The sequence below is a fragment of the Symsagittifera roscoffensis genome, chromosome 5, assembly GCF_963678635.1.
Source record: "Symsagittifera roscoffensis chromosome 5, txSymRosc1.1, whole genome shotgun sequence".
In the NCBI taxonomy this organism is placed as follows: domain Eukaryota; kingdom Metazoa; phylum Xenacoelomorpha; order Acoela; family Convolutidae; genus Symsagittifera; species Symsagittifera roscoffensis.
In genome coordinates, this window is record NC_087066.1 from 6,233,057 (window position 1) to 6,259,096 (window position 26,040).

Sequence of the window (26,040 nt, forward strand, 5' to 3'; positions counted from 1 at the left end):
GTTTTTTCGCCCATTCGGTCCTTCCAGCATGAGAATGGCCCCCCTTCTGCATATACAAAACAGTCCAATACAAAATAGTCCGAAAAATCATGTAATGGGGGAAAAACAGTCCAATACAAAACAGTCCGGTTTAAGGTTTAAGTTCGCGGTGATAACCGGCTCTAAAATTCTTATTAAGTCCTACCCTCTGTTGGCAAGCTCGCAACACGTTGGTGCAACTGCGGCGGTCACTATCTTGTTCGTTATGTTTTTTGACACAAAGTACAATTCTCCGCCTGCCGGCTTCTTAATACATTTATTACTTGGGACTATTTTTCGCACTGTTTTGTATCGGGCTGTTGTTTCGTTCATTTTCATACTTTTCCGGGCTGTTTTCTATTGGACTGTTTTGTATGGGACTGTTTTGTACAGACACGGATCTTCTGAGCTTAAGACGCAATCTCTTCTCTGCCTTTTAAGAAGCTAGAAAAAAATTGCACCACTGAGCCGAACTGAATTGATGAAGTGGTATCAAATTTTGAGTCTTTTCCTTTATAACTCCCTATTAACTCATGGCTCTCCCAATAAAATATTAGGCGTATCACGTGAATCAAATAAAACAAACAAACAAGCACAGGAAAAAATATGGGCTGGATTTTTATTCATAATTAATCAAAATTCCATTCAAAATTAACTGTGCTTAGTTCATTAGGGACACATTACATTCTGGATGTAGTTTTAGATCAATGTTTTTTGAATGAAAACACTACGACCCTTTTGGAGTCAATTAAAACTTTCAAAATTTACAGAGGGGGGCAGAAATGGAAAAAAAAATTTTTTCGGTGGTAAACAATCACATCCATATGTTCTGTCGTTGAATAAAATTGCATCACGCAAACTGCACAGTTTAATGGCTACCCAATGCTTGATTGTTGTTAACTGCTTGAATCTTGCTCTGAATGGGTTTTTATCATATTTGATTAATTGTAAATGCGCTTTTTCAATGTAATATAAGCTAATTTGAATTATCAGCCAAAATTTTATTCTAGAAATCTATTGAGTTTAAAAATTTAACCCGAAGTAGACTGCAGTTCGAGATAAGTAACAACTTGATAACTTTTTATTTTTTCTTTGTTTTAATTATACCGACACTTACGATTTTTAATCTCTATTTTTATTCTAGCTTTTTGACTTGTATTGCAAGTGATGCGAAGCTCATCTTCGCCTCTCAGTATAAAGTTCCAATTAGTTAGCTTCTAATTTTTTTGTTTTTATTAGCATTAGCTTCTTTGTATCCTGTGTTTTTTCGGTTTGACAATTCGGCGGCATTTTTTCAGCACTTTTCAATGATGGAGATTTTATTCACAATTTTTATTGAACTATCATAATTCCATTGATTCCCGCTCCTTAGCTAAAGCGGGTCTAGTTTTGCCCCCTGTTCCATGTTGTGGTCGGTCTACCGTTTGGTTTTTGGTCTCGTTCTACGGCTTGAATCGGTTCTGGTAAGATCGTGCATAACCAACCTCTTCGGGCAGTGGTGTACGCATCGAGTCATTTTATCAGAGATTGCTTATTTGGCGTTTTCCCAAACCAAACTGTTTGGTGAACTTTTTGCTGTTTTAGACAAAACTATGTTGGCTTGCGTGTCATGAGGGCGTCGAAAGATGATATTTTTGTTACTCCGTTTAATTAGTTTGTTGTTTTTACCGATGAGCATGACTCCTAGTCAACGTTTTAGCCTTCGTATCATACATTTAACTACGCCTTTTGACCTGCGATCATCTCCCTGTGCAAAAAGTAATTTTATTTTGTTCGCCCTGTATAAACCTCAAAGTTTTTTGCTCTTAAATTCTGTGCTTGGTCAAATTTCAAATATCAGTGGAGACCATGATTTGAAATTTACATTGCAAGGTCTGCAGTAGTACTTGATACGACTTTTGAGCTGTAAATTTTGACTATTTTTTCATCGCCACGAGGATATAGGCGTCTTTGTTCAATTGACCCGAAAGAGGTCCCGAACAATCTAGTTGAAACTCCTAATTGGGCTCAAGATTTGGTTCCATTTGATTATTTTAAGTTTTTATTTTGTTTGGTCAATGGTGACAGTTTTGTGCCATTTGCCGAGGGATACGCAGAAAACATAATTGTTTGCATAAGTCCAGCATCGCAGCATATCCTGGCTGCGTCAAATAAATGCTGTCGAGCACTGTCTGGCGCAATTGCGAGGGCATCACAATTCGTTCGCCTTACAGTATACAATCCTCGCTGACATGGAATCGGTTTCTAATGTTGTATGGGCATTATTTTTGGGTTTATCTGGGCGTCTAGCAGTCCTTTTTACGAACAATAATTATTATTGGCTTCAAGTTTTGGTCTCTTTTGGTTGCGGATGAAATAAAACTGAGTCAGAGCGTTTTTTGGAGGTTTTTAACATTTAGGGTTGTGTCTTCTTCTGCATCCGTTTTCTTGCTCCGATTTTTTTGTGACGGCTATTTGTTCCCTAATTATTTCGTGGCTGACTTCAAGCTGTGACTGCTCATTATTTTTGGTTTTATGAACTGTCATCGTTGGCGGTATTTTAATTGTTTGGGATTGTCTTCTCGATCCAGCCCTGTGTAGGATCCACTCTGCTTACACCATATTTGTAAAGCTGGTTGGTCTCTGTTGCTAATTTTATGTGTTTCGTTATTGCATTTTCCTGTAAAATCTGTGTTTGTCTATGTGGTAGATTCTGTGGATTTGTTTTGTTGCCTTCTGTTTTCAGTCATCTCTGGTTGGTTCTGCTTGTGTGGGTTTCGTTCACTTCTCTGTCATGTGTTTTTTGGCAACTTAAATGATTTGGCACTGGTGTTAACTATCGTCTTGCATTCTGCAGTTCCGTTATTTGTGACTGATAACGGAAATTTGTTTATTGATTTTGTTGGCATGAGATAATTGTTAAGTTGGACGAAGTCCATTGATCATGCGTTTAAGTGGTGGTATTCCGTCTATTCCACCTGCGATCTGACAAAGTCTACTCTCGATCCGATTCACCCCTCTAATAGTCATGTTTCCATCTTCTTTTGCTGCCGTTTCTGAATTATTTCCAACCCTTGTTTGAGCACTATCTGCTACAATTCCTCCCATGAGTCTTTTGTAATTGTTGCAAAGTCTCGTTTCTGGTCCGTTTTCAACCAAATGTGCAAATAAAACTGCATTTAGATTTTTTTTGCCAGTCGGCTGATTTCTGTGTTTTGCTTGTTACAATTTCAAACAAATCTGTATGACCGCTTTCAATTTGTCTGGATTGTATATACTGCAAATGATATTTCAATAGCCGTGTAAGGGTTGTTTTATTTGTCGCACTTTTTGATTAGCTAATATGGTCCGCGCTTTTGATGGGCCCAATTGTTTAAGATGCGGTTTTCAATCATATCAAGATTCGAAATGAACGTGTTGATTGAAGCCACAACCAATTCCTCACCATACTCATTGGGGGATGATGCCAATCCTTCCTGATTCCCCAAGAAGTAGACTGTTAATCTTGCTTTTGTTTTCGACAAATGTTTGATATCAAAATTGACAGAGAACAATCGTTCAACCAATCACGTGAGTATACTAAGTCTGTTTTTGGTTTTTACCTACGTTTAATGCTATGATTAGAGCTCGATGGTCTGAGACGATGGTAAAATGTTTCCCATAAAAGTCTTATTTGAAACATTTTATAGCCAACACCACCCACCACTAAGAGCTCAAGATTGTTTATTGAGTAGATTACCAAACTATGAGGTGTATGCAATTGCTAACGAGCCTCCGACGGTGAATTGCACTAATATTGCCTTTTCATTGAATGCTGACGCATCGCAGACCACGCGAGTTTTGAATTTTGAAATTAGTTTTTCAAAGGCTTCTTTTGAAATTAGTGGCCTACTGCCCCCACTATTTATACTGTAGCCAAACCATTCCACTTGTTAAGCAAACTTAACTTTGTCCAATGAAATAGTTTTTTGGGGTTTTTGTCAGGCTCACTTCACCTAACTTCTGTAGAACGGTTTTTAGTGGTTCTTTGGGGAGGTCTTTTGAATTTTTTCTCAGTATCAGTTTCTGGTTCGGATATGCGTATTTGCTTACGCAGTTTCTAAGTGTTAGATCTATTGCGTTTTGAAATGAATTGCCTCAAAGAGGCTGAATTTACACTGGCTTCTCGTTTTACACTGGCTTCTCGATTTGTAAATAAGCGTAACGTAGATCTAAGGTCAAAAAAATTAATTTTTGCAATATGCATATAAGTTTCGAACACTAGTTCAATCTTTGGCTTTTTGTGTTTTGTTTTTGTGGGTATATTTTTCGATTTTCTTCAAATCGAGTCTTTTTTTCAAATTGAGTTCTCAAAACATAGTTAATTGATTTTTCATTGAAGCATCACTATTGAAAATTATTTTAATTCAATTTTTTTTATCTCTGGACTTTTTTTTCTCTCGACGTTGAACATTTAATTCTTTTGTTTGTTTAACCTGATTTCAAACAGAACAATTGTCACAAAAACATTTGTTTTTCGTTTTTCAACAAAGGAACACAGAGATGATTGAAAAGGCAGCCCATCGGATTCTACCGTAAAGATGAGCTTATATTTCTGTTCTAGTCTTTAGCAATACTCATTTTGTCCTCCTTGGGTTTGGATTTTTTGTCCCTCGCAGAGTAGGTTCCTTGTAGTTGATTTTGTCCGCCTCATGGTTGTCCAGACCCATTCTTTTTTACAATGTCCACAACCTGCGCGTGACGTGAACTTGACTAAATTCTCGTGGAAATGCTCTAAAGGCTTATTTTTCTCTTGTTGGTGACAGACGAAATTATATCTATCGGTATCACTCTTTAACGTCGTGATGAAAGTACCCTGCAATTTTTTACGAGTTCTTTTCTTGATAATGATTGCAAGTGTAGGCCGGTTCTTTTCTGTTGTAGTTGACATTAGCTCCCTGCGCCTCAGAAAAACGCAACTTCCCGGGTTGACCAAAACTTCTTATCATACAATTTCCATATATGAGAAACTTCTTGTCATACAACTTCATACAATTCCATACGTACAGAAAATTGTATGAAAACTCTATGATAAGCATTTTTCCATATATGAAAATTGTATGATAGGGGTTTTCCCATAAACCAAAAATTTTTATTTTTTTCTTTCTAAATTTAGTTTCTGAAAAATTTTCGGTAGTGTTTGCAACCGAACACTAGTGACAAAGACCTTGGTTACTCAAAGCACCAAAGGTTGGACGGTCTTGCTTTAACAATGCATAGAAAACGACCTGAAATGAGCTTTCTTTCACAATTCATATAACAAAAGTAACAAACTTTTGTTTTTTGGTAAAATTTTTCAATGATGTTTATTTTAAATTTTTGAGTTTTCAAATTATCAGACATTGATCAAGGCATACATAAACACCCAATACAAAAGAAATAGAAATTTTCAGCGTTTTTGAAAAAAAAAATTAGGTGAAAAGAAAGTAAAAGCCATAATTATCGTATCCAGGACTACGTTATGCACACAAAAAAATTAAATTTTGCATGCAAAATTTTTTTTTTCGAAAAATGTTTGTTTGCGTATGAAATTCGATTTGCGGTTGAAAAAACCAAAAAAATTTTTGGGCCAGATTTTCAAAATTACTTGAAAAATTTTTTGTGTCGCCATCAAAAAAATGCCAGTCATACAATTTCCATTTATGGGAATTGTATGATAAGCATTTTTTTCAAAAAAGGAAAACTTCGGTTTTTTATCACTAGACTGTTTTATTAGAATCAAACAGCCACAGAAATAAGTTCATATCTTTTTTCAACCATTTTTAGAAATTGTATGAAAATTATATGACAAGCATTTTCCACAAACTTGATTTATGGAATTGTATGATAAGCATTTTCGGTGCATGGAGGTCAACCCGGGTTCTTACCTTGGCATGTGCCTTAATGACTCCGTTAAATATTAGTCCTATCTCTACTGCTTTTATGACTTGTTTTTCTCATCTTATTTTTTTCTGCTGATTTTGTGCGTTCAATTCCTCCTGGTGCCTCGGTTCCAGCCGTGATTTTGTTTTCATTTTTGGTTCCGTTAGCTCTACATTAGAGCTCGATTTTGTCTTATTTATTTTGTAATTCGATTCCATCTTTTGCAAATATAGCCATATCCTTGATTGCTGCCCACTTTGATCCTTACAGCTGGGGCTTTGCTGACGGCCTTCGCTAAAATGGTGGTATGGTCAATGAATTTTTGTTTCCGGTTGGCTGCGCCATGTTATACGGTAATGTATGAAAACGGTTTAGTCTTTAATCGGAACGGATTGCTAAACCGAATAAAAATAAACTCTTAAATACGCAGAAACAACTGAATGGTAACTGTTAAGTCATTTGTCTGACAGTCATTACTATGAGATATGTATATCAACTCAATCTAGGTCAAACGGACCAGTATAACTGCCATACAAAATATAACTACTTTATAGGTTTTGCCAATCGAGCCGGATGACACATATAAAAACACAGGATAGAAATCAACAACCTAATTGCATCAAGATAAAGCTATAAAAACAATAAGTTGGATTTAGATTTGTTTAGATAAGAACTCATTTGAGTTGTTAATTTTTACCTACAACTTTCAATCAATTGTAATTGATTTCGAATCCATTTTTTCTGGTTTCTAAATTAATACACTAAATCTCACAATGTTCATATCAAAAAATAATAATCAGAAAAAGAAGTGCTGAAATGGCTGTAGTTGAGAAGTTTATAGCATCCATTACCTATAAATTTCGAAACAGCAAGAAAAATTTTTGTGAGCAATGAAACAAGATCTAATTTTCTATTGTTTCAGTCTTTCTGTTACTATTGACTGCATCAAGTGTTGCTGGATTGGCAGTCCGATCCAAAAAAGAATGCCTGGATTTCAAAAACAGGGAAACAATTTTAACTGTAACCCCAATTAAGCAGACAAGCTGTTCGAGAGTTCATATCCAGACTGTTTTATTGAACTGCAACTACCGGGTTGCACTGGATGTTTTATTTTGTTCACCTAGATTTTCGACGTTTGGAATCAAACAATCTGATGTCAAGTTAGACGGAAAGAGGGCAGGTGAGATTCTCAGTTTGCTTTTCAAAAGCAGGCTGTTCTCAAGAGTTAGAAATTAGTTTGTCAATGTATAAATATGCCTTCAATTTTCTTGTCTGTGCCCACAATGAACATAACTCTTGGCTGATTTTTCAATTACTGAAGTAGTCTTGTATTGTATCAAGAAATTTACAGTGTTTGTTGGGCTTTTTATAGGCAACAGTTAAAAAACTTAACCCCCACTGTTTTAGCTTAAAACAGTCAGATCTTACATTTCTTCTGAAATCAGTTCTAAGTTTTCTTTGATACAACTTCGCTTGTGTACAAAGCAACACCCTCATGGCGTTTATGCTTGTTCACTGTTTCAATAAACTGGTATTATGGCATTTTGTGAATTCCAAAATCTAACATAATTTTCAGCCAGTTCTTATAAAAAAGTAAGAATTGCAATTTATTAGGACCAGTTAGTTTCAAGAAAGGTTTTCGAGAGTTCATAGTGTTACATTAAAAAGCACCATGAAGTTTTTAAGCACGTTGCGTAAAAACTTAAAGATTTGCGTATTATGAACCAAATTTTCAAATTAAAAAAATTTAATAAAAACTCATAGGTAAAAACAAGGTTAGAAAAAGATCTGATAAATGTGATAGATGAAGATGAATGTCAAATTTTACGCAATCTTGTTTTTACCTATGAGTTTTTATTCAATAATTTTAATTTGAAAATTAAATTTGGTACATTATACTTATTTCGATCTTTAAGTCGATTTTGTTCAAATCGTAAGAATTCATGATTTTATGCAAACATATTTCTTGCAACTGATTAATTTAAGAAAATCTTCAGTTCCCTGTTGATGAAATTTGCATCCACCAAAAAACATTTCATCAGAAAAAGTTTAGGAAAAAGATTCACCCTTACTAAATCTTTTCGGAGGTACCCTTACTAAAAAAAATGCGCTGCAATTCCATGAGGAAGTGATGAAGCCATTCCTATTGCCTCCTGGTTATGTTTGACTCAATAGGAAGAAGACGCTCGTTCATGAATATTTTCTTCCCATGAACTTTATTGCTTTTGTTGTTCAGTTTTGTTGTTATTTGTAAATGGTCCATTCGTCCTCCAATCTTACAATATCTGTAGGGGTCAGTTTACACCCATTGAGCTCTATGTGACTTTTTTTCATTCTAAGTGTCTGAGAATTCGAAGCAAATAAGCAAAAGTTTAGTTTTATATTCGTAAAAATCACCAGTATCAAATGGAGGATTTCCCCTTAAACAATTAGCCTTCTATGACTTGTTTGACTGCCTTGTTTCAAATTCTGAACTTTTGTTGAACCAAATCACGCAAGATAGTTTATCAGATTTTATCACTTTATTTTAAGATCGCCTAATAGTTTTAAAAAACTATATCGCTTTTTAGAGAATTTCATCTTATTTCAAATCAAAAACTAAAGCAACGCCCCCTCCCTAAGTCGGTCCCTGAAAAAGCTTCTAAATTGGCGCAAACTGGTAAAAATTATTGAGTATAAATTTACTTTTTTTCAGCTGGCTGGCGTAAAATATTACTATCTTCCAGCGCTGCAGTAGAATCATTTACTCTATGTCAACAGCTGGCGAAAGTTTTCCGTGATATGAATTTTGTGGAATGTCGTGTCTGGATACGTGTGGACGACAATGCTGTACAATCGTGTGACCTTTCAAAACGACGACTAATGAAAACATGCGCATATCGTTATATTTCAGACGTTGTTCGTAAAGTCACAGAATTCTCGGCTAGAAACGGAGAAAATACTAATGACAAATCTTCATTTAAAGGTGACAAATTTCAGAAAGTAGTAAAAAAAAACAATTATTGACAAAAATAATTTGTTTCCAAGCTATTTAATTAACAATATAGTTGGAAAACGTTTGACAATTAACAATTAAGTCAAAGAAACCAAAAAAATGGTTTTTCAAGTTTTCTATCAAAATTGAATTGATCTTTGAAGTTCTTTGGAATTACAGGAATTTTTGCTTTCTGAATTTTTTTAAACAAGAAATATTTTAAACAAGTTCGAGAAAACAAGATTAATTGATCGCTAGATAATTTTTTCATTCGCTGGGAATCCTTAGAATTCGAAATCGCTTTTGAAACTCGATGTAGCAAAACTTCTTTGCGCTTCTATCTGTGAAGAGTGTGGTTTGCCTTCATTTCAAAAAGCTCAAAAGTCAACCGGAAAAAAAATAAAATTGAGCGTGGGCACGCGACATAAATAAGTGTCTTCATCCCGGATGTGAAACACTAAACTTTGTTCACGACACTTTAAAACTATCAGGAATTATTAACCAATAATATTGTTTGTTCTCATTAGATGAAGCTGAGAGTTTTGGACGTGGAAGAAAGAGACAGCGAAGAAACTCGTACTGTACTCAATGTGAATCTCGCTATCAGAGTGGCGAAATGCAAAAGGGGTCGACAGAATTCAATAATTGTTTCAGACAGTGTAATGCACAGCCCGAGGTAGTACCAGTCGAGCAACACGAAGTTCCGAGTGCCTGTAATCCTCGATTAAAAAAAATAATACCAGCTTTTTATTTCATCTGGTTGGCAATCACCAAATGATATCATTTTACACTAGAGTTCATCTAACATCGTTACTGGACGTTTTTGTCGAGAATTGGCAGTGAATGATAATGAATGAAAATGAGAATCATAATCAAAATGAATCAAGTTGATATGTTCAACTGATGCTTAAAATGTGTGCCATGTTGAAAGTAGAATGCTTGACATATGTGAAAAAGATAAAGATATCAATAATTCAAAGTTTTCAAATTATTTTTCAGATACATGGTATAAGCCAAAAACTATCTGCTGTTGTTTAAGGTGAGAAAAACTTCTCAAAACACTTTGCATTAGCTATGACAACACAAGACTGATGACAGTACGGGAAAAGTCCTGAATTTTACAATTGCATATTAAGTGTTGTATTAACTTATTAGGATCAAGACACGGAAATTGAAAACTCAAAAGTTTGTATTTGGTTGCAATAAGTGTAACATTGTGCTAAACACCTATGTTAGTTGCTAATAATTAATTACCTTAAATGGAGCAAATTAGACGCTTAATAGATTAAATTGTAAACTCCTATTATGCCAATTACGTAATAGCAAAGTATATTTGTTCAAAATAAACAATAAATAGATCATTAGATCAGAAAAAAAGAGAGCCTATAATACTCAGTAGGTCGAAACAATTGAACTTTCAAAACTCACTTTATTCAAACTAAGAAAGAAGGGGTAGCCATCACAAAGCGCATTCCTGAGTTGAGGATTCAAAGCCCACATCCAACCGACCGCACATCCAACAAACATACTTCATACTTCATCACTCTGGATTACAAAATCAATACTCAATGATCTAATCGTTAATAGCCAGCCAGAAACGGTATATTACAATAAGCATTCAAAATTTTCACTTTAGCCTAGGATAAGAAGACTTTTCAATTGTATGTCCTCCTATAGATCAGATTTTCCAATTTTTTTTTTATAAAACGCTGGTCATACTCAGTTGGACAGGTTCAATCACATGTTCTTAGGTGATTAAATTTTAAGTGTTGATGAGCTAATTAATGAAAATTACAAATAGACTCCAAGTTATGCCTCATGTTTTGCTTGGTTCGATATATTTTATTAAACTAAAATCCTAATTATACTTATATAAAGATATACATACATATATAAATGTATACAATTTTTAAAAATTACTATAACATTTACAATACTTTAACCAATTTAAAAAGGTTGAAATTGGTTATGCAAAAGCCTTAAACGCTGGTCGCCTGAAAACAGACAATTTGTGTTTGCTGACGATCTAAAAATACGATTTGGTAAAACTAATAAATAAAAAGTGATGAAATTTGATATATGCGAGCTCAACTCTTTTTGCAGCAATATCTGAGCCAAGTCAGCTTGTCACCTTAAAAGAAAACTAGAAGCTTCGTGCGCATTGTTTATCCCAAATTGACCAAATTAGCAATTATGCAAACACCGATAACTTCACATAACATATTAGTTTTCAGATAACCCGTTTTCAGACAAGCTTTCAAATTGTCGTTTTGAATTCGAAATCAGTGGAAATTTTTTAAAATGATATAACACTCTCACTCGGCTAACCTTCTGACGTTTGAGTTGATTTATTATGTAATCTTGTCGTAACGAAATAAATGAACAGTTTCCACACTGAAATTGACCATCATTATCCTATCAATTTAATACGCAAACATGATTGTTCTCAACAAGAAAAAAGACATATGTACCAGCAAGTGACATGGCCAGAAGAAAGAAGTAGTTTCTGATATGCAGCCATAAAAGGTTTCTACTGCGAGAAGCAGCAAATTAGTCGCGATATCATCTGAAAATAAGTATCGATATAGACTGGAAATGGTTCGCGATAGCCTGAAAGTAAAGACTCGATAGTCTGGAGATTGGTCGTGGAAGGTTGAATATAAAACGTGGACACGGAAACTTCGCAAGATCTCAATTAAAAACCCGAGAAGCCATATCCGCATCCAGTTTTAGGCGTAAGTAATTGATAAAAACGGATTATTATATTGATTTTTGACTATTATAATCGATTAATCGACAAAATTAGGTGTTTGCAATAGTTATAATTGGTTTCATTGTTGATGCTTTCCAAGAGATAATAATCTCTTATAATCGATTCTAATAGATAATAATTCATAAAAAGCTCTTGAAATCAATTATATTTGATTATAACCTCCTATTTTACCAACATTTTGTCACAACCAAAGTATATTTGGGTTTTCATATTTCTTTCAATAACAAAATAAATATATCTAAAAATGAGATGTCTTGTCATTCTTCAGTTCATCTGAGCACAAAGTTATACCCCATAACAAAAGTATCATGGAGATCACTTTAGTTTAGTTGAAAGATTCCTGGAGTAAGTGAAAAACAATTTTTCCAATGAAATCCTGAAATAATGCAATGTGCTAATATTTAGTTGGTTGAACAAACATAAAATGTGCATCATAAAAAAATTCTTTGCGTGAAAAAATGAAAAAAATAAAAGCCTCATCATTTTGATTTGATTTGAAAATTTTTATTGCAATTTTTCTGTTTTTTGCATAAACCAACGTTTGCGAAAAACATAAAACAAAATCAGTTTAGATGCATGGTCAAAAACAACTAGGGAACAAAAAAGAGATTATTAACTACTATAACGGGTTTTTTGAGCAAAACTTATGAATTAGAAATTGGGATGAAAAGATTGGATTCTATTTTTTTTTCAAACCGACAACGATTCAGTCTTTTTTTCTTTTTTTTTCAATCAAATCAGTCAAGTATCTATTTGGTTCATTTTTTCAACATTTTTGTTTCGTTTAGGTCCACGTTTTACATTACGTAAAGTTTGAACAAAGTTGGCCAATTTCTCTTCATTGTGGAACATCCATAAATGTTTCTCTCGGCTAAGAAATCATGGTCTGAGACAAGATTACTCCACTTGGTCCTTGTGCCTCGGAAGCACACACTGGAAGCACGGAGCACGGCAGAAGACAGCCGGCACTTCACCCAGTTCATAGTTTTACTATGGGGTTTCTTCCACTTGATAGATAATGCTTCTCCTATACTCCGAAGGAAATCTGCAAATTCTGGAGCGAGCATCCCATCAACAGACACAACAACAGGAGTGAAAGACATATGTCTTTCCTGACACGCGTCTAAATATTTTGTCTTTTTCTCAATATTTGCTGAGTGCAAAACACTCATGGGGCTTCTGTTCTGATAGGAGATGGCGTCGGTGTCAGAGACACGAATATTGAAAGACGCTCTTCCCTGTCTATCATAAACTCCACGACAAAACAAATTTGCAATTAATGCGGGTGTCTCATCTTGCGGTTTGTATTATCTAATAACAGGCTCTCTCTGTACATCCTTCCACACTAAAGAAGCTAAGTTGCCTACAGCATCCCTAATCTCATTGTGCCGTAAAGTTAAGAGACCACCTTTTTTACACGCTAACGCATGCCGTAGGGTGAATGTTGACTGGCAACCATCACAAAAAGTTGGCAAAGCGTTGAAGTTTTTGTTATACCGGACACTCAATGCATCCCCAAACTGCACTTCCGAAAGATCAAAAGTTTCTGCAGCAATCGGTAACGCTGTCAGCCAGGCAGACAAGCTTCCCTCATTGATTCTTTTTACTGCGCGAACTTGGTCTGTTGGTAGCTCATTCAATAACTCTCCCAACAACTCTTCATGTTTTTCTTCTATTTTTCGATGATGTTTTTTCCGCGATCGAGACATTTGCTTTCTGTGGTCTTCATGAGAAAAACCGTGCTGATCAACAAAAGCATCATAAAGAAGGGTAACTGCTTCCCGTGACGTGTTGTAAGACTCATCAGCGAAACTGGTTGGGTTAGACACTCCAAGACTACCCATTTTCGCCGGCAAACAAAAGAAACGTCTCTCCATTGATGAAATCGACGAAGTTCCAAGTATCGCAGGTAAGAATTTCTCCATCAGAAGGTTCTCTAGCGGTTGAAAAAGCTGACTAGAACCACTCAAAACACGATGGGAAAAATTCCATTCCGCTTGTAGGGACTTAGTCAGTCCTGATGAAGCACATTGTAATTCTGATTTCTCCACAAAAGAAAGTTTCTCAATTTTGCCTACCCATTCAAGCTCTTTCTTTTTCAAGCAGATGTCCTTCTCATTTCTGTCTTCAAGGAAACCGCCCAAAAACCTCTTCCCTTCCACTATAGTAATCGAGTACTTGGGTTCTAAATAATTACAATCTAATATAAATGTATCAAAAATAGATTGAATAATATCGATTATAATCGATTAAAATGTCATATATTTCAGAACAATTAGATTTAAAAAAGAAAGGTTACAACTGATTATTAATTGATTAAAATTGATTTTCTCTCAAAATTATCAGAAATGGTACTAAAAATTTTTTTACAAAAAATTATAAACGCTTGAACCTTGATGCGGGTATGAAGCTAGGCTAACTCGTTTTGAGGACTTGATAACAAAGATGAGCTGGCTTTAGAATTCGCAAAATAAGAAAACAGATGCAACAAAAAAATTGAAAATTCATGAGGATCATTTCTTTATTTTGAACTAAGACCTCAACTTTTGCTCGGGTATAATTTAACTGAAACAAATAATCGACAGAAACAACTTGCAGAAACATCGGATTGTGCAAATCTGTTTGAATTGAACCCCAAAAAATGTTTTATTGAAAAAAAATATCAGCTAAAGAAGTAGACAATAAATGTGAAGTTAAAAAAAGGAAAGAAAAAAATTAAACATGAAACTCGGAAAAAAAGACTATAGTTCATGAACTGTATAAGGTTGGTTATGAAAAAATTGAATTATTTTTGAGATTTTTCAAAGTTATCCCACTCAAGTAAAAAAAAATGAAGTCTCCCGTCAAATGACCAAGTGAATAACCTTCCCCCTAAAATTAAATGGTAAATTCAAGCAGTAAGGCCTGTATGTACTATGCTCAAACCTGATTGCCTGAAAAAAATTAGTTTTAATCAATTGAACTATCTCAACTAAATTTGATTTCGGGGGGAGATTATTGAGTTGGTCCTAAAACTGTGGTGATTTTTATATTTTATATTCTGAAGCGTTCAAATTCGTTACGATAAAACCATGTTGATATTGGTTTGAGGCAAACAATTTTGTCGTAAATTGTGCGAGAATGAATTTAATGCTGATTTAGGACCACTAGTTCAACATAAAGTTTTTTAGTTCAACATAAAGCTGATAAAATATGCCACAGAAGATTTTAACTATCTTGTAAGTTAACTATTTGTTTATGTATGTAGATTATGAGATTAAAACAAAGTCTGCTGTTTCATTCAATTTATCAAGACGATTTCTGTTTTCAATCACCGTTTGATTTAATCGAAAGTCTATTTTAGTTGCAACCTTTGGTACACTCAAAAAAATTTAAGGTAAATTTACCTTAGAAAATACCTTAAATTACCTTAACAATTAAGGTACCCGCGTTGACCAAAACTTCTGATCATACAATTTCCATTTATGAGAAACTTCTTGTCATACAATTCCATACGTACAGAAAATTGTTTGAAAACTCTATGATAAGCCTTTCTCCATATATGAAAGTTGTATAATAGGAGTTTTTCCATAAACCAAAAAGTTGAATTTTTGAGAAATTTTGGTTGTGTTTGTGTTTCCAGGAGTACGTGGATGCATGTTTGTTTGCGTGAAAAAATCGATTTGCGGTTGAAAAAAAAAACAAAAAAATTTTAGGACAAACTCAAAATTACTTGGAAAAAATTTTTGTGTCACCATCAAAAAAACGTTAGTCATATAATTTCAATATATGGAAATTGTATGATAAGCATTTTTTTTTTCAAAAAGCTAAAACCTCGGATTTTTATTGCCAAATTAGAATCAAACAGCCGCAGAAATTAGTTTATATCTGTTTTCACTCATTTTTTGAAATTGTATGAAAATTATATGACAAGCATTTTCCCACACACTTGATGTATGGAATTGTATGATAAGCCTTTTCGGTCTATGGATGTCAACCCGGGCAATTTGCACTATCTACATTCATGTTTTCTTCGAAGGAAATTATTAAATTACACGCTAAGGTTCTCTGAACGGTTTCGAAGGCAGCTTCAAAATCAAGTGATAACTAACAACCCTACATAACTTCAACCCACCTTACTCTATACAACTTTTCAAGTGAAACAGGCGTCAAACCAACTCATTCTACACAAAGTATTGATTTAAAATGTAAAAGACCAAACCATTCAAACTTTTTCTCGCAAACTCTCGCTTGTTGTTTCATGGGAAAAATCGAAAAAATCCAAGTCACAATGCTGAAAACGGTGACCTTTGTCTTCTTGTCCATTTTGCAGGCACTACTAACCATTGTCCGCTCCATTAGTTTCGCTAACAAATTTTCCCAGGCGCACTTAGTCCATTGCAATTTGTTCGCAACTTTCTATCCAAACAAATTAGCTTTTTTACGGAGACATCGTTTTGGTTTTAACACTAATGTCAGATCTTTCGTGTCCAGCTTGCTCCCATGCTTAAAATTGGGCGCCTTCACCTATTTCTCAGAGTTAGTTCGAGACAGTCGTAGGTAATTGTGTAGATGACAAACTGAGTACGTTTCCATGGTCGTGTCTGTTTGTAATTGAATACAGTTATTGAATCCAGACACAAGACTTTAAGCATGGTCCAAAATGTTAGTGGATTCCAAGTACAACATTTCTGTGGGTTCAGCGCACAAATCTTTGTAAAGTAAATTTTTTCGGCACGTTAATTTAGTTGCAGATTCCGCAACGAGCAAATAATACTAGTTGTTCCGGATTTCTCAAATGTGAGTGCATTTCATAATTTCATGCGGATCCCAATTACAGTTTGCGGAATCCACTTGCGATTTGCAGGTTCCAATAAAGGTTCTGGGTTAGGACACAAATTGTGGTGCGGATTCTGACATTTTTGTTGGCAATACAGTGTTGACCAAAACTTTATCCATTTTTTTCTGCCTTTTGTCAATTAAGGTATTGGGTAACGTGGATACTGTTAAAAACGCCAGCAGTTACTAAGGAAAATCAAAGACCGCGCCTTGATAATTCTAATTAAGTAGTCCTGCGTAGTTTGCCAAGGGTTAGAGGCTGAATCAACAGCAATTGTTAGTGAAATCGGTCAGGACACAGTTTAAGTTAGAAAACAATTTTAACAAACAAAAGATTGAAATAAATCTACAATAAATTTCAAAATAGATCCACTTGTTATTCTGATACAGTTAAATTAAATAAAATTTAAGTTGAGAAATTTGAAGTCAAATTTTTGTTTCTGAAGATAGATAGTAGTGATATAAGATATTAACATAAATAAAATATTTTGGATATGACTACCCAAATTTAACATTGACTTCAATTTAATAGAAATTTGAAACCTATTTCTTTTGAACTTATGAAAATCTCCGAACCTAGTGTTAAACATTTGGATGATTTAAGCTAGAAAAAAATCTGAGTTAAATGGAAAATTTTATTTGAGGCAGACGTTTGAATAGAGATTAAAGATATGACAAATGTGACAACAGTTCAAACTAGTTTGTTTCCAGTGATGAAGCGAGCAGCAGGCCTAAGCGTATTGATTCGCAGGTTGAATTAAATTGAAAAACTATTTATAAACTATAAGTTCATCCCGCAAAATGTTTGATTTTTGAGCTAGTGATCGAAGTTAACCGATATCAGGATAGGTATCATTTTTTCTTTTATCGGAAAAATTTTAAAATTATAAGGGGAGATAGTTTAAATAGTCAAAATTTACAGCAAGCCTTTACAGATTAGGGAATATGATCATATTTTATAACTAATTTCTAAATGCTTTCTATATTAGATAAATTTGTTATTCCACTGAGATTTTAAAATATATATCCACCTCGAAATCCTCTAGAAGTTGTTCAGGTCTTTTGTGACGACTTAATTTTTAATTTATCTCCCCAACTAGCGATCGATTACTGATCATGAATTTACTGAAAAAAAATTGTTTATAAAACTAGAAGCGAAAAAAAAATGTAAATTCTAAAAATACTTGTATTGTAATTTAAAAATAGACTTTCTTCAGAAAGTTTCTGGATCTTGTTAATAATTCCCCCCCTGCTATTTCGATTTTCAGACATTGAATTTTGGCGGCCACATTTTGAATAACTTAAAACAATTTCGCAAAAAAAAATAAATATATATATATATATATATAAATTTTTACGTGTGTATTATATAAAATGTGAGTAATACAAATAAGAACGGGCGAAAATGAAAACCCACATAATTGTTGACATTTTTGAAAAGCATACTTTATACAGAAATGGTTGTCAAAAATTATACGTGCATAGAGGGGAGAATAGTTAACAACCCGCATCCAAGTTTAGGCGTAAATAATCGATTATAACGGATTAATATGATGATTTTTTGACAATTATAATCTATTATAATTACCAAAATTAGGCCCTCAAGGGATTATAATTGATTATAATCGTGTTATTTTCCAAGAGATTATCTCTCATAATCGATTATAAATGATTATATTCTAAAAACCCTTAAAATCAGTTATAATCGATTATAATCTCTTATTTTGCCGAGATTTTCTTAAATTCGAATTATATCTTATGGGTTATTAATTTTGTGTCAATATGAAATTCTCTAGAACTGAAATCTCTTGAACACTTTGGTTAATCTGAACACAAAGTTTTACCACGAAACAAAAGTTTCATAGCGATCCTTTCATATGAGTGGAAAGAATCTCGCGGTAGATGAAAAATAAATTTTCCGAATCAATCAAGAAACTAAACCAATTTGCTGATGTTTTTTATATTTAAAAAAGATTTAAATATGCATCACAAAACAACCCTAATGGAGAAAAAATGAAAAAAAAACCTATTAATTTGAATTAAATGAACAATCCAAAAAAATATTTGCCTCATTTTTTAAACGAACCAACGTCCACAAAAAGCATAAAATATAAGCAATTTAGATGAAATTTCGAAGACAAAAATAGACAAGCAAAAGGGATTAAAATCAATTATCATGGATTATAATGGATTTTTGTGGAAAACTAATGAAATATAAATTTGAAAAAAATAATGGATTTAATCAATTATAATCGATTATATTTGTATCGAAAATAGACAAATTAATGATTATATTTGATTATAATTTGATTTTAAAAAGAGTGATTATGATCGATTCTTAATTGATTAAAATTGATTGTTTCTCAATTTTAGTCAAACTGGTACTAAAAATTTAATATAATCGATTATTAACGCTTGAAACGGGATGCGGGATGGTCCAAAAGGGGGAAAAATACTTAACATAATCCAAGTTTTTTCTTCGGCCTAAATTGTACATTTATGAACTCGTTTCTTACATACTTATAAAAATAGCTATACTCGAGTAATTAAAAAACACTATTTAACTAAAATCAAGCATTCTAACCAAAAAACCGTCAACTAATAGAGTGTTCTGTAGAATTATGTGATGCTGAACTAAACTACGAAACGGATTGATAAAAGTGCCATGGGGTAAATGTGGTAAAAGTGCCAAGTGATAAATGGTTTCTCTTGACACAAACTATCGTTAAAACAAATCTCAACTCCTCAAGTCAGTGAACTTTTCATCTACCGACTCTTTTGCTGTAAAAAAAAACATTTTTCAACCAAATAACACAAATAAAAAAATGGAATATTCATTGCAGCTCGAATCTCTGAAAAACGATCATAAATTAAAAACTACTAATCACTATCTATCAGCGGTCAAATTTGAAGAAAAACTATTGGAAATGTTGTTCAAAACGCCCAAGAATTGGGTTCCTTACATTCTTTAATTTCAATCTTCGTTACTATTTTAATGAACTTTTGAAAATGTTTATCCAGCCAACATTGATGATAAACCATAGAAGCATAAACATTTCAGGAGTTACTAGATAATTTTACCAGACAGGTTCTAATAGTCATGATGCGATTCGGTAAAGTTTCATTTCTGCTGTTTTTATTTGAGATTTATTTTCAATCTGCTTGCGGCGAAAACCTATTCGTCTACCCAGACGTGTTTAATGATACTGATCGAGATTTATTTGAAGTTGGGTCTTTTCCAAATGATTTCCAATTCGGTGTTGCTACTTCAGCCTATCAGGTTAGAATAAAAGCTTCATGTCATGAATAAAAGCTTCAGGTTAGAATAAAAGCCTTGTGTCAATTAAGGTATTGGGTAACGTGGATACTGTTAAAAATGCCAGCAGTTACTAATGAAAATCAAAGACCGCGCCTTGATAATTCTAATTAAGTAGTCCTGCTTAGTTTGCCAAGGGTTAGAGGCTGAATCAACAGCAATTGTTAGTGAAATCAGTCAGGACACAGTTTAAGTTAGAAAAAATTTTTAACAAACAAAAGATTGAAATAAAGCTACAATAAATTTCAAAATAGATCCACTTGTTATTCTGATACAAAAAAATTAAATAAAATTTAAGTTGAGAATTTTGAAGTCAAATTTTTGTTTCTGAAGATAGATAGTAGTGATATAAGATATTAACATAAATAAAATATTTTGGATATGACTACCCAAATTTAACATTGACTTCAATTTAATAGAAATTTGAAACCTATTTCTTTTGAAGTTATGAAAATCTCCGAACCTAGTGTTAAGCATTTGGATGATTTAAGTTAGAAAAAAATCTGAGTTAAATGGAAAATTTTATTTGAGGCAGACGTTTGAATAGAGATTAAGGATATGACAAATGTGACAACAGTTCAAACTAGTTTGTTTCCAGTTTTGAAGCGAGCAGCAGGCCTAAGCGTATTGATTCGCAGGTTGAATTAAATTGAAAAACTATTTATAAACTATAAGTTCATCCCGCAAAATGTTTGATTTTTGAGCTAGTGATCGAAGTTAACCGATATCAGGATAGGTATCATTTTTTCTTTTATCGGAAAAATTTTAAAATTATAAGGTGAGATAGTTTAAATAGTCAAAATTTACAGCAAGCCTTTACAGATTAGGGAATATGATCATATTTTATAACTAATTTCTAAATGCTTTCTATATTAGATAAATTTGTTATTCCACTGAGATTTTAAAATATATATCCACCTCGAAATCCTCTAGAAATTGTTCAAGTCTTTTGTGACAACTTAATTTTTAATTTATCTCCCCAACTAGCGATCGAATACTGATCATGAATTTACTGAAAAAAATTGTCTATAAAAATAGAAGCGAGAACAAAATTTGAATTCTAAAAGTAGTTGTATTGTAATTTAAAAATAGACTTTCTTCAGAAAGTTTCTGGATCTTGTTAATAATTCCCCCCCTGCTATTTCGATTTTCAGATATTGAACTTTGGCGGCCACATTTTGAATAACTTAAAACAATTTGTGAAAAAAAATATATATATATAAATTTTTACGTGTGTATTATATAAAATATGAGTAATACAAATATGAACGGGCGAAAATGAAAACCCACATAATTGTTGACATTTTTGAAAAGCATACTTTATACAGAAAAGGTTGTCAAAAATTATACGTGCATAGAGGGGGGAATAGTTAACAACCCGCATCCAAGTTTAGGCGTAAAAAATCTTTTATAATGGATTATTATGATGATTTTTTGACAATTATAATCTATTATAATTACCAAAATTAGGCCCTCAAGGGATTATAATTGATTATAATCGTGTTATTTTCCAAAAGATTATTATCTTTTATAATCGATTATCATTGATTATATTCTAAAAACCCTTAAAATCAGTTATAATTGATTATAATCTCTTATTTTGCCGAGATTTTCTCAAATTCGAATTATATCTTATGGGTTATTAATTTTGTGTCAATATGAAATTCTCTAGAACTGAAATCTCTTGAACACTTTGGTTAATCTGAACACAAAGTTTTACCACGAAACAAAAGTTTCATAGCGATCCTTTCATATGAGTGGAAAGAATCTCGCGGTAGATGAAAAATAAATTTTCCGAATCAATCAAGAAACTAAATCAATTTGCTGATGTTTTTTATATTTAAAAAAGCTTTAAATATGCATCACAAAACAACCCTAATGGAGAAAAAATGAAAAAAAAACCTATTAATTTGAATTAAATGAACAATCCAAAAAAATATTTGCCTCATTTTTTAAACGAACCAACGTCCACAAAAAGCATAAAATATAAGCAATTTAGATGCAACTTCGAAGACAAAAATAGACAAGCAAAAGGGATTAAAATCAATTATCATCGATTATAATGGATTTTTGTGCAAAACTAATGAAATATAAATTTGAAAAAATAATGGATTTTAATCAATTATAATCGCTTATATTTGTATCGAAAAATAAACAAATAAATGATTATAATTGATTATAATTTTATTTTAAAAAGAGTGATTATGATCGATTATTAATTGATTCAAATTGATTGTTTCTCAATTTTAGTGAGACTTGTACTTAAATTGTAATATAATCGATTATTAACGCTTGAAACGGGATGCGGGAAGGTCCAAAAGGGGGAGAAATACTTCAGAAGATCCAAGTTTTTTCTTCGGCCTAAATTGTACATTTATTACCTCGTTTCTTACATACTTATAAAAATAGCTATACTCGAGTATTTAAAAAACACTATATAACTAAAATCAAGCATTCTAACCAAAAAACCGTCAACTAATAGAGTGTTCTGTAGAATTATGTGATGCTGAACTAAACTACGAAACGGATTGATAAAAGTGCCAATTGGTAAATGTGGTAAAAGTGCCAAGTAATATAAATGGTTTCTCTTGACACAAACTATCGTTAAAATTAATTCTCAACTCCTCAAGTCAGTGAACTTTTCATCTGCCGACTCTTTTGCTGTAAAAAAACATTTTTCAACCAAATAACACGAATAAAAAAATGGAATGTCTCATTGCAGCTCGAATCTCTGAAAAACGATCATAAATTAAAAACTACTAATCACTATCTATCAGTGGTCAAATTTGAAGAAAAAATATTAGAAATGTTGTTTAAAAAGCCCAAGAATTGAGTTCGTTACATTCGTTAACTTCAATCTTCGTTACTATTTTAATGAACTTTTGAAAATGTTTATCCAGCCAACATTGATGATAAACCATAGAAGCATAAACATTTCAGGAGTTACTAGATAATTTTACCAGACAGATTCTAATAGTTATGATGCGATTCGGTAAAGTTTCATTTCTGCTGTTTTTAATTGAGATTTCTTTTCAATCTGCTTGCGGCGAAAACCTATTCGTTTACCCAGACGTGTTTAATGAAACTGATCGAGATATATTTGAAGTTGGGTCTTTTCCAAATGACTTCCAATTCGGTGTTGCTACTTCAGCCTATCAGGTTAGAATTGAGCTTCATTTAAGACTTTTAAAATTGCCGATACAGTAATCATTTTAGTTTCATCATTCGAAGAAAGTGACCAAAAAATTGCGCTGGGGTTTATTTTTTTATCTTCAGATATATTTAGATTTTTCAAATATTTCGAATCAAATTCTTCATATCATCTGAAAGCAATTGGTACTTTATATAAAAGCAGAAAGATGTCCATATTGACTGTGAAGCCGACTTGTTGAATGTACAAGGCAATAAGCTAGCGGTCAAAAGCTTTTTGGACACTGTCGCGGTAATAAGTGTCATGCCTATAAGCACAAAGACAGACCTGGGTTGCGACAGATTGGATCTGGTGCCGCCCAATATCCGATTGGCTGAAGTCAACCAATGGGTTGTCTAAGTGGCTGGAAGAACACCGATTCTCTCATTGCAATTAGAAAGAATTTTCGGAGGAAATTCCGATCTTTCGAAAGTATTTGATATATTAACGCGCATTGAAATCCGCCCTGTTTTAACGTATTCTTAGAACAAAAGTACCCCAAACTGAATAGCTGCAAGCCATTTGCTCCTATTATTAATTAACCAGGCGCAAAGCATATCATTACCTCTCGATGAATTCTTATGTACATCAAAAATCACATCATAATAATTTCTTTTCAAAAGGAATACTTTGTTTTCAATATACAAATTCATCAAAATAAAAAACCCCATCTTGTTTGAATCCCAGATTATGTTCCATTTGGGTGATTTAGGTGGAGGGTGGGTGGAATGTGGATGGGAAGGGGGTGAACATATGGGACACCTGGACCCACCCACCCCTCAGTCCAGTCTACCAACATCAGACAGGAGACGACACTGACAAGAGGTGTCAATCATTCTCTGTTTTTTAGTTGTCTAATGAGTATTTAGAACGCACGTTTTCAACCCAAAATTTGTATATGAAAATGAATTTTGTTACAAACTGTATAGGCATACAAAAATGCAGTATCTATTTTCTGTTGTTTTTTTTGTTCAGTTTTTAATACTTTATCTGTTTAGCCCATTAGTTCAATTAGTACTTTATCTGTTTGGTCATTAGTTCAATCAGGTCAAACGTACTGGACCAAAACGTTAATTGTAAAGTTTTTGCTCATACTTCTTCAAACTACAAGAACAAAGAAGATAAATCAGAACTAAATCTATTAAGTTTGAACGTCTTCCTGGAAACGACAAAACTTTTTGTGATTCAAATTGCAGTTTCTAAAAAAATGTGAAATGTAGCTTATTGTCAAAAAAATTTAATGAGAAAAAAAATTGACAAATGACATTTATTTTTTTACAGTTATTATTTGTGGGAGAGGGACATCCAACTAATCAAAGATTTGGGCGCCAAATTCTACCGCTACTCCATCTCGTGGGCTCGCATTCTCCCACGTGGAGTCTACGAAACCGAAGACGACATCAACTGGGCAGGAGTTTATTTCTACAACGAAACCATCAATAACTTGACCAGAGCGGGAATCGAACCTATGGTCACATTGTTCCACTGGGATTTACCGCAAGCGTTACAAAACAAAGGTGGCTCAATTGTGCCCGAGCTATCTGATTGGTTCGCGACATATGCCGAGTTGTGTTTTCGGCTATTCGGCGATCGGGTAAAAACTTGGATCACTTTCAACGAGCCTAAATCGGTCGCAATTTGCTACGAGCTTGCAGAATGCGCCCCTGGAATTCTAAAAATAGGGGTCGGTTACTATTTAGTTTTACATTATCAATTGCTTGGTCACCAGAAAGCGTGGCATATTTACGACCAGAAATACAGAAGTTCCCAGCAAGGCATTGTCGGAATAACTGTTAACGGGGGTTGGGCTATCCCTTTTTCCGATTCACAAGCCGATATCGATGCCGCTAACCGAGAAATGGAATTAAAATTAGGAAGTCTGCTGTCGCCTTTAGTCGGGACAGGTAATTACCCGCAAGTCATGATTGACAGCATTGGAAACCGAAGTCTACAACAGGGTTTCAACGAATCACGACTTCCGAAATTTACCGCCGAAGAACAAAAATTGCTCCTCGGGGCGACTGATTTTGTGGGGATTAATTACTACACCGCTTCAGTATGCAAAGCGGCGAACTTCCCAACTAGCCGAATTCCCAGAATGTTTAACGACCAAGACGTGTACAAATTCCAGCTGCCAGAATGGCCAAAATCGGCGTCGTCGTGGCTGAAATCAGTTCCATATGGACTCAGAAAAATATTAAAATGGGTAAAAAGTAAGTACAATTATGGAAACAAAGCAATATACTTAACAGAAAATGGCTTCAGTGATTGGCCTAGAAGTTGCAATGATTCTCTTGACGTGAACAAAACTCAATATATTGTGGCGCATTTGAACGAATTATACAAATTGATCAAACATGACAAAATAAACGTGAAAAGATACACCTTATGGTCTTTGATTGACAACTTCGAATGGATTGATGGTTTCAGCAAAAAGTTTGGCGTGTTTTGCGTTGATTTTGACGATTCAGAAAGAACTCGAGTTTCGAGATACTCCTCCAAAATATTCTCAGAAATAATCACCAATAACGGATTTGACAACTCTTCATTAATCAAAAATTTGAATGATAATAACATTTTGACAGCTGTTTCTTGATTGATGAAACTTTTTTAATGATTTTGCGTGCGTCGGTTATTTAGGAAACTACCTCAAAAAGAATCTAGGGGCTCAATGTTGTATCATTGGTCATCAGGATTCAAAGACTGACAGTGAAAAACCATAACCTTCTGAATTGTTCGGCAGTTTTTACTTAGTGTTGAAAAACGTGACCTGTTTTTTATGGAAGATCAAACTTTTTATTACTATATGAATAAGTCAGCCTGGGTTAATAAACTAAAACATTGACTTAAGCATGAATAAACGTACGCAAGACATGTAGGATACGCATTTTTCTTGTACGTAATCATATGATGAGGATCTTTTTTAAGGTGGGAATTTTATTGGGAAAACTTAAGGTGGGAATTTTATTGGTTAATTCTTGAATTTGCTGTGATGTTAAACCATTTTACACTTTGCCGAACACGTGGTTTGCAGCCAATATGTTTAGTTTTCATTTTCTGCTGCTTTCGAC

The 26,040-nt window shown here is 33.5% G+C and overlaps 1 protein-coding gene across 1 annotated transcript; it reads left to right on the plus strand.

Annotated features, from left to right (window-relative positions):
- Window positions 1-19,437: 19,437 nt before the first annotated feature.
- On the plus strand, window positions 19,438-25,587 carry LOC134846106 (cytosolic beta-glucosidase-like). Its single transcript, XM_063863322.1, has 3 exons — window positions 19,438-19,743; window positions 23,682-23,794; window positions 24,251-25,587. The coding sequence occupies exons 1-3, from the start codon at window positions 19,564-19,566 to the stop codon at window positions 25,563-25,565; spliced, it is 1,608 nt and encodes a 535-aa protein (XP_063719392.1). The 5' UTR covers window positions 19,438-19,563; the 3' UTR covers window positions 25,566-25,587.
- Window positions 25,588-26,040: the final 453 nt, after the last annotated feature.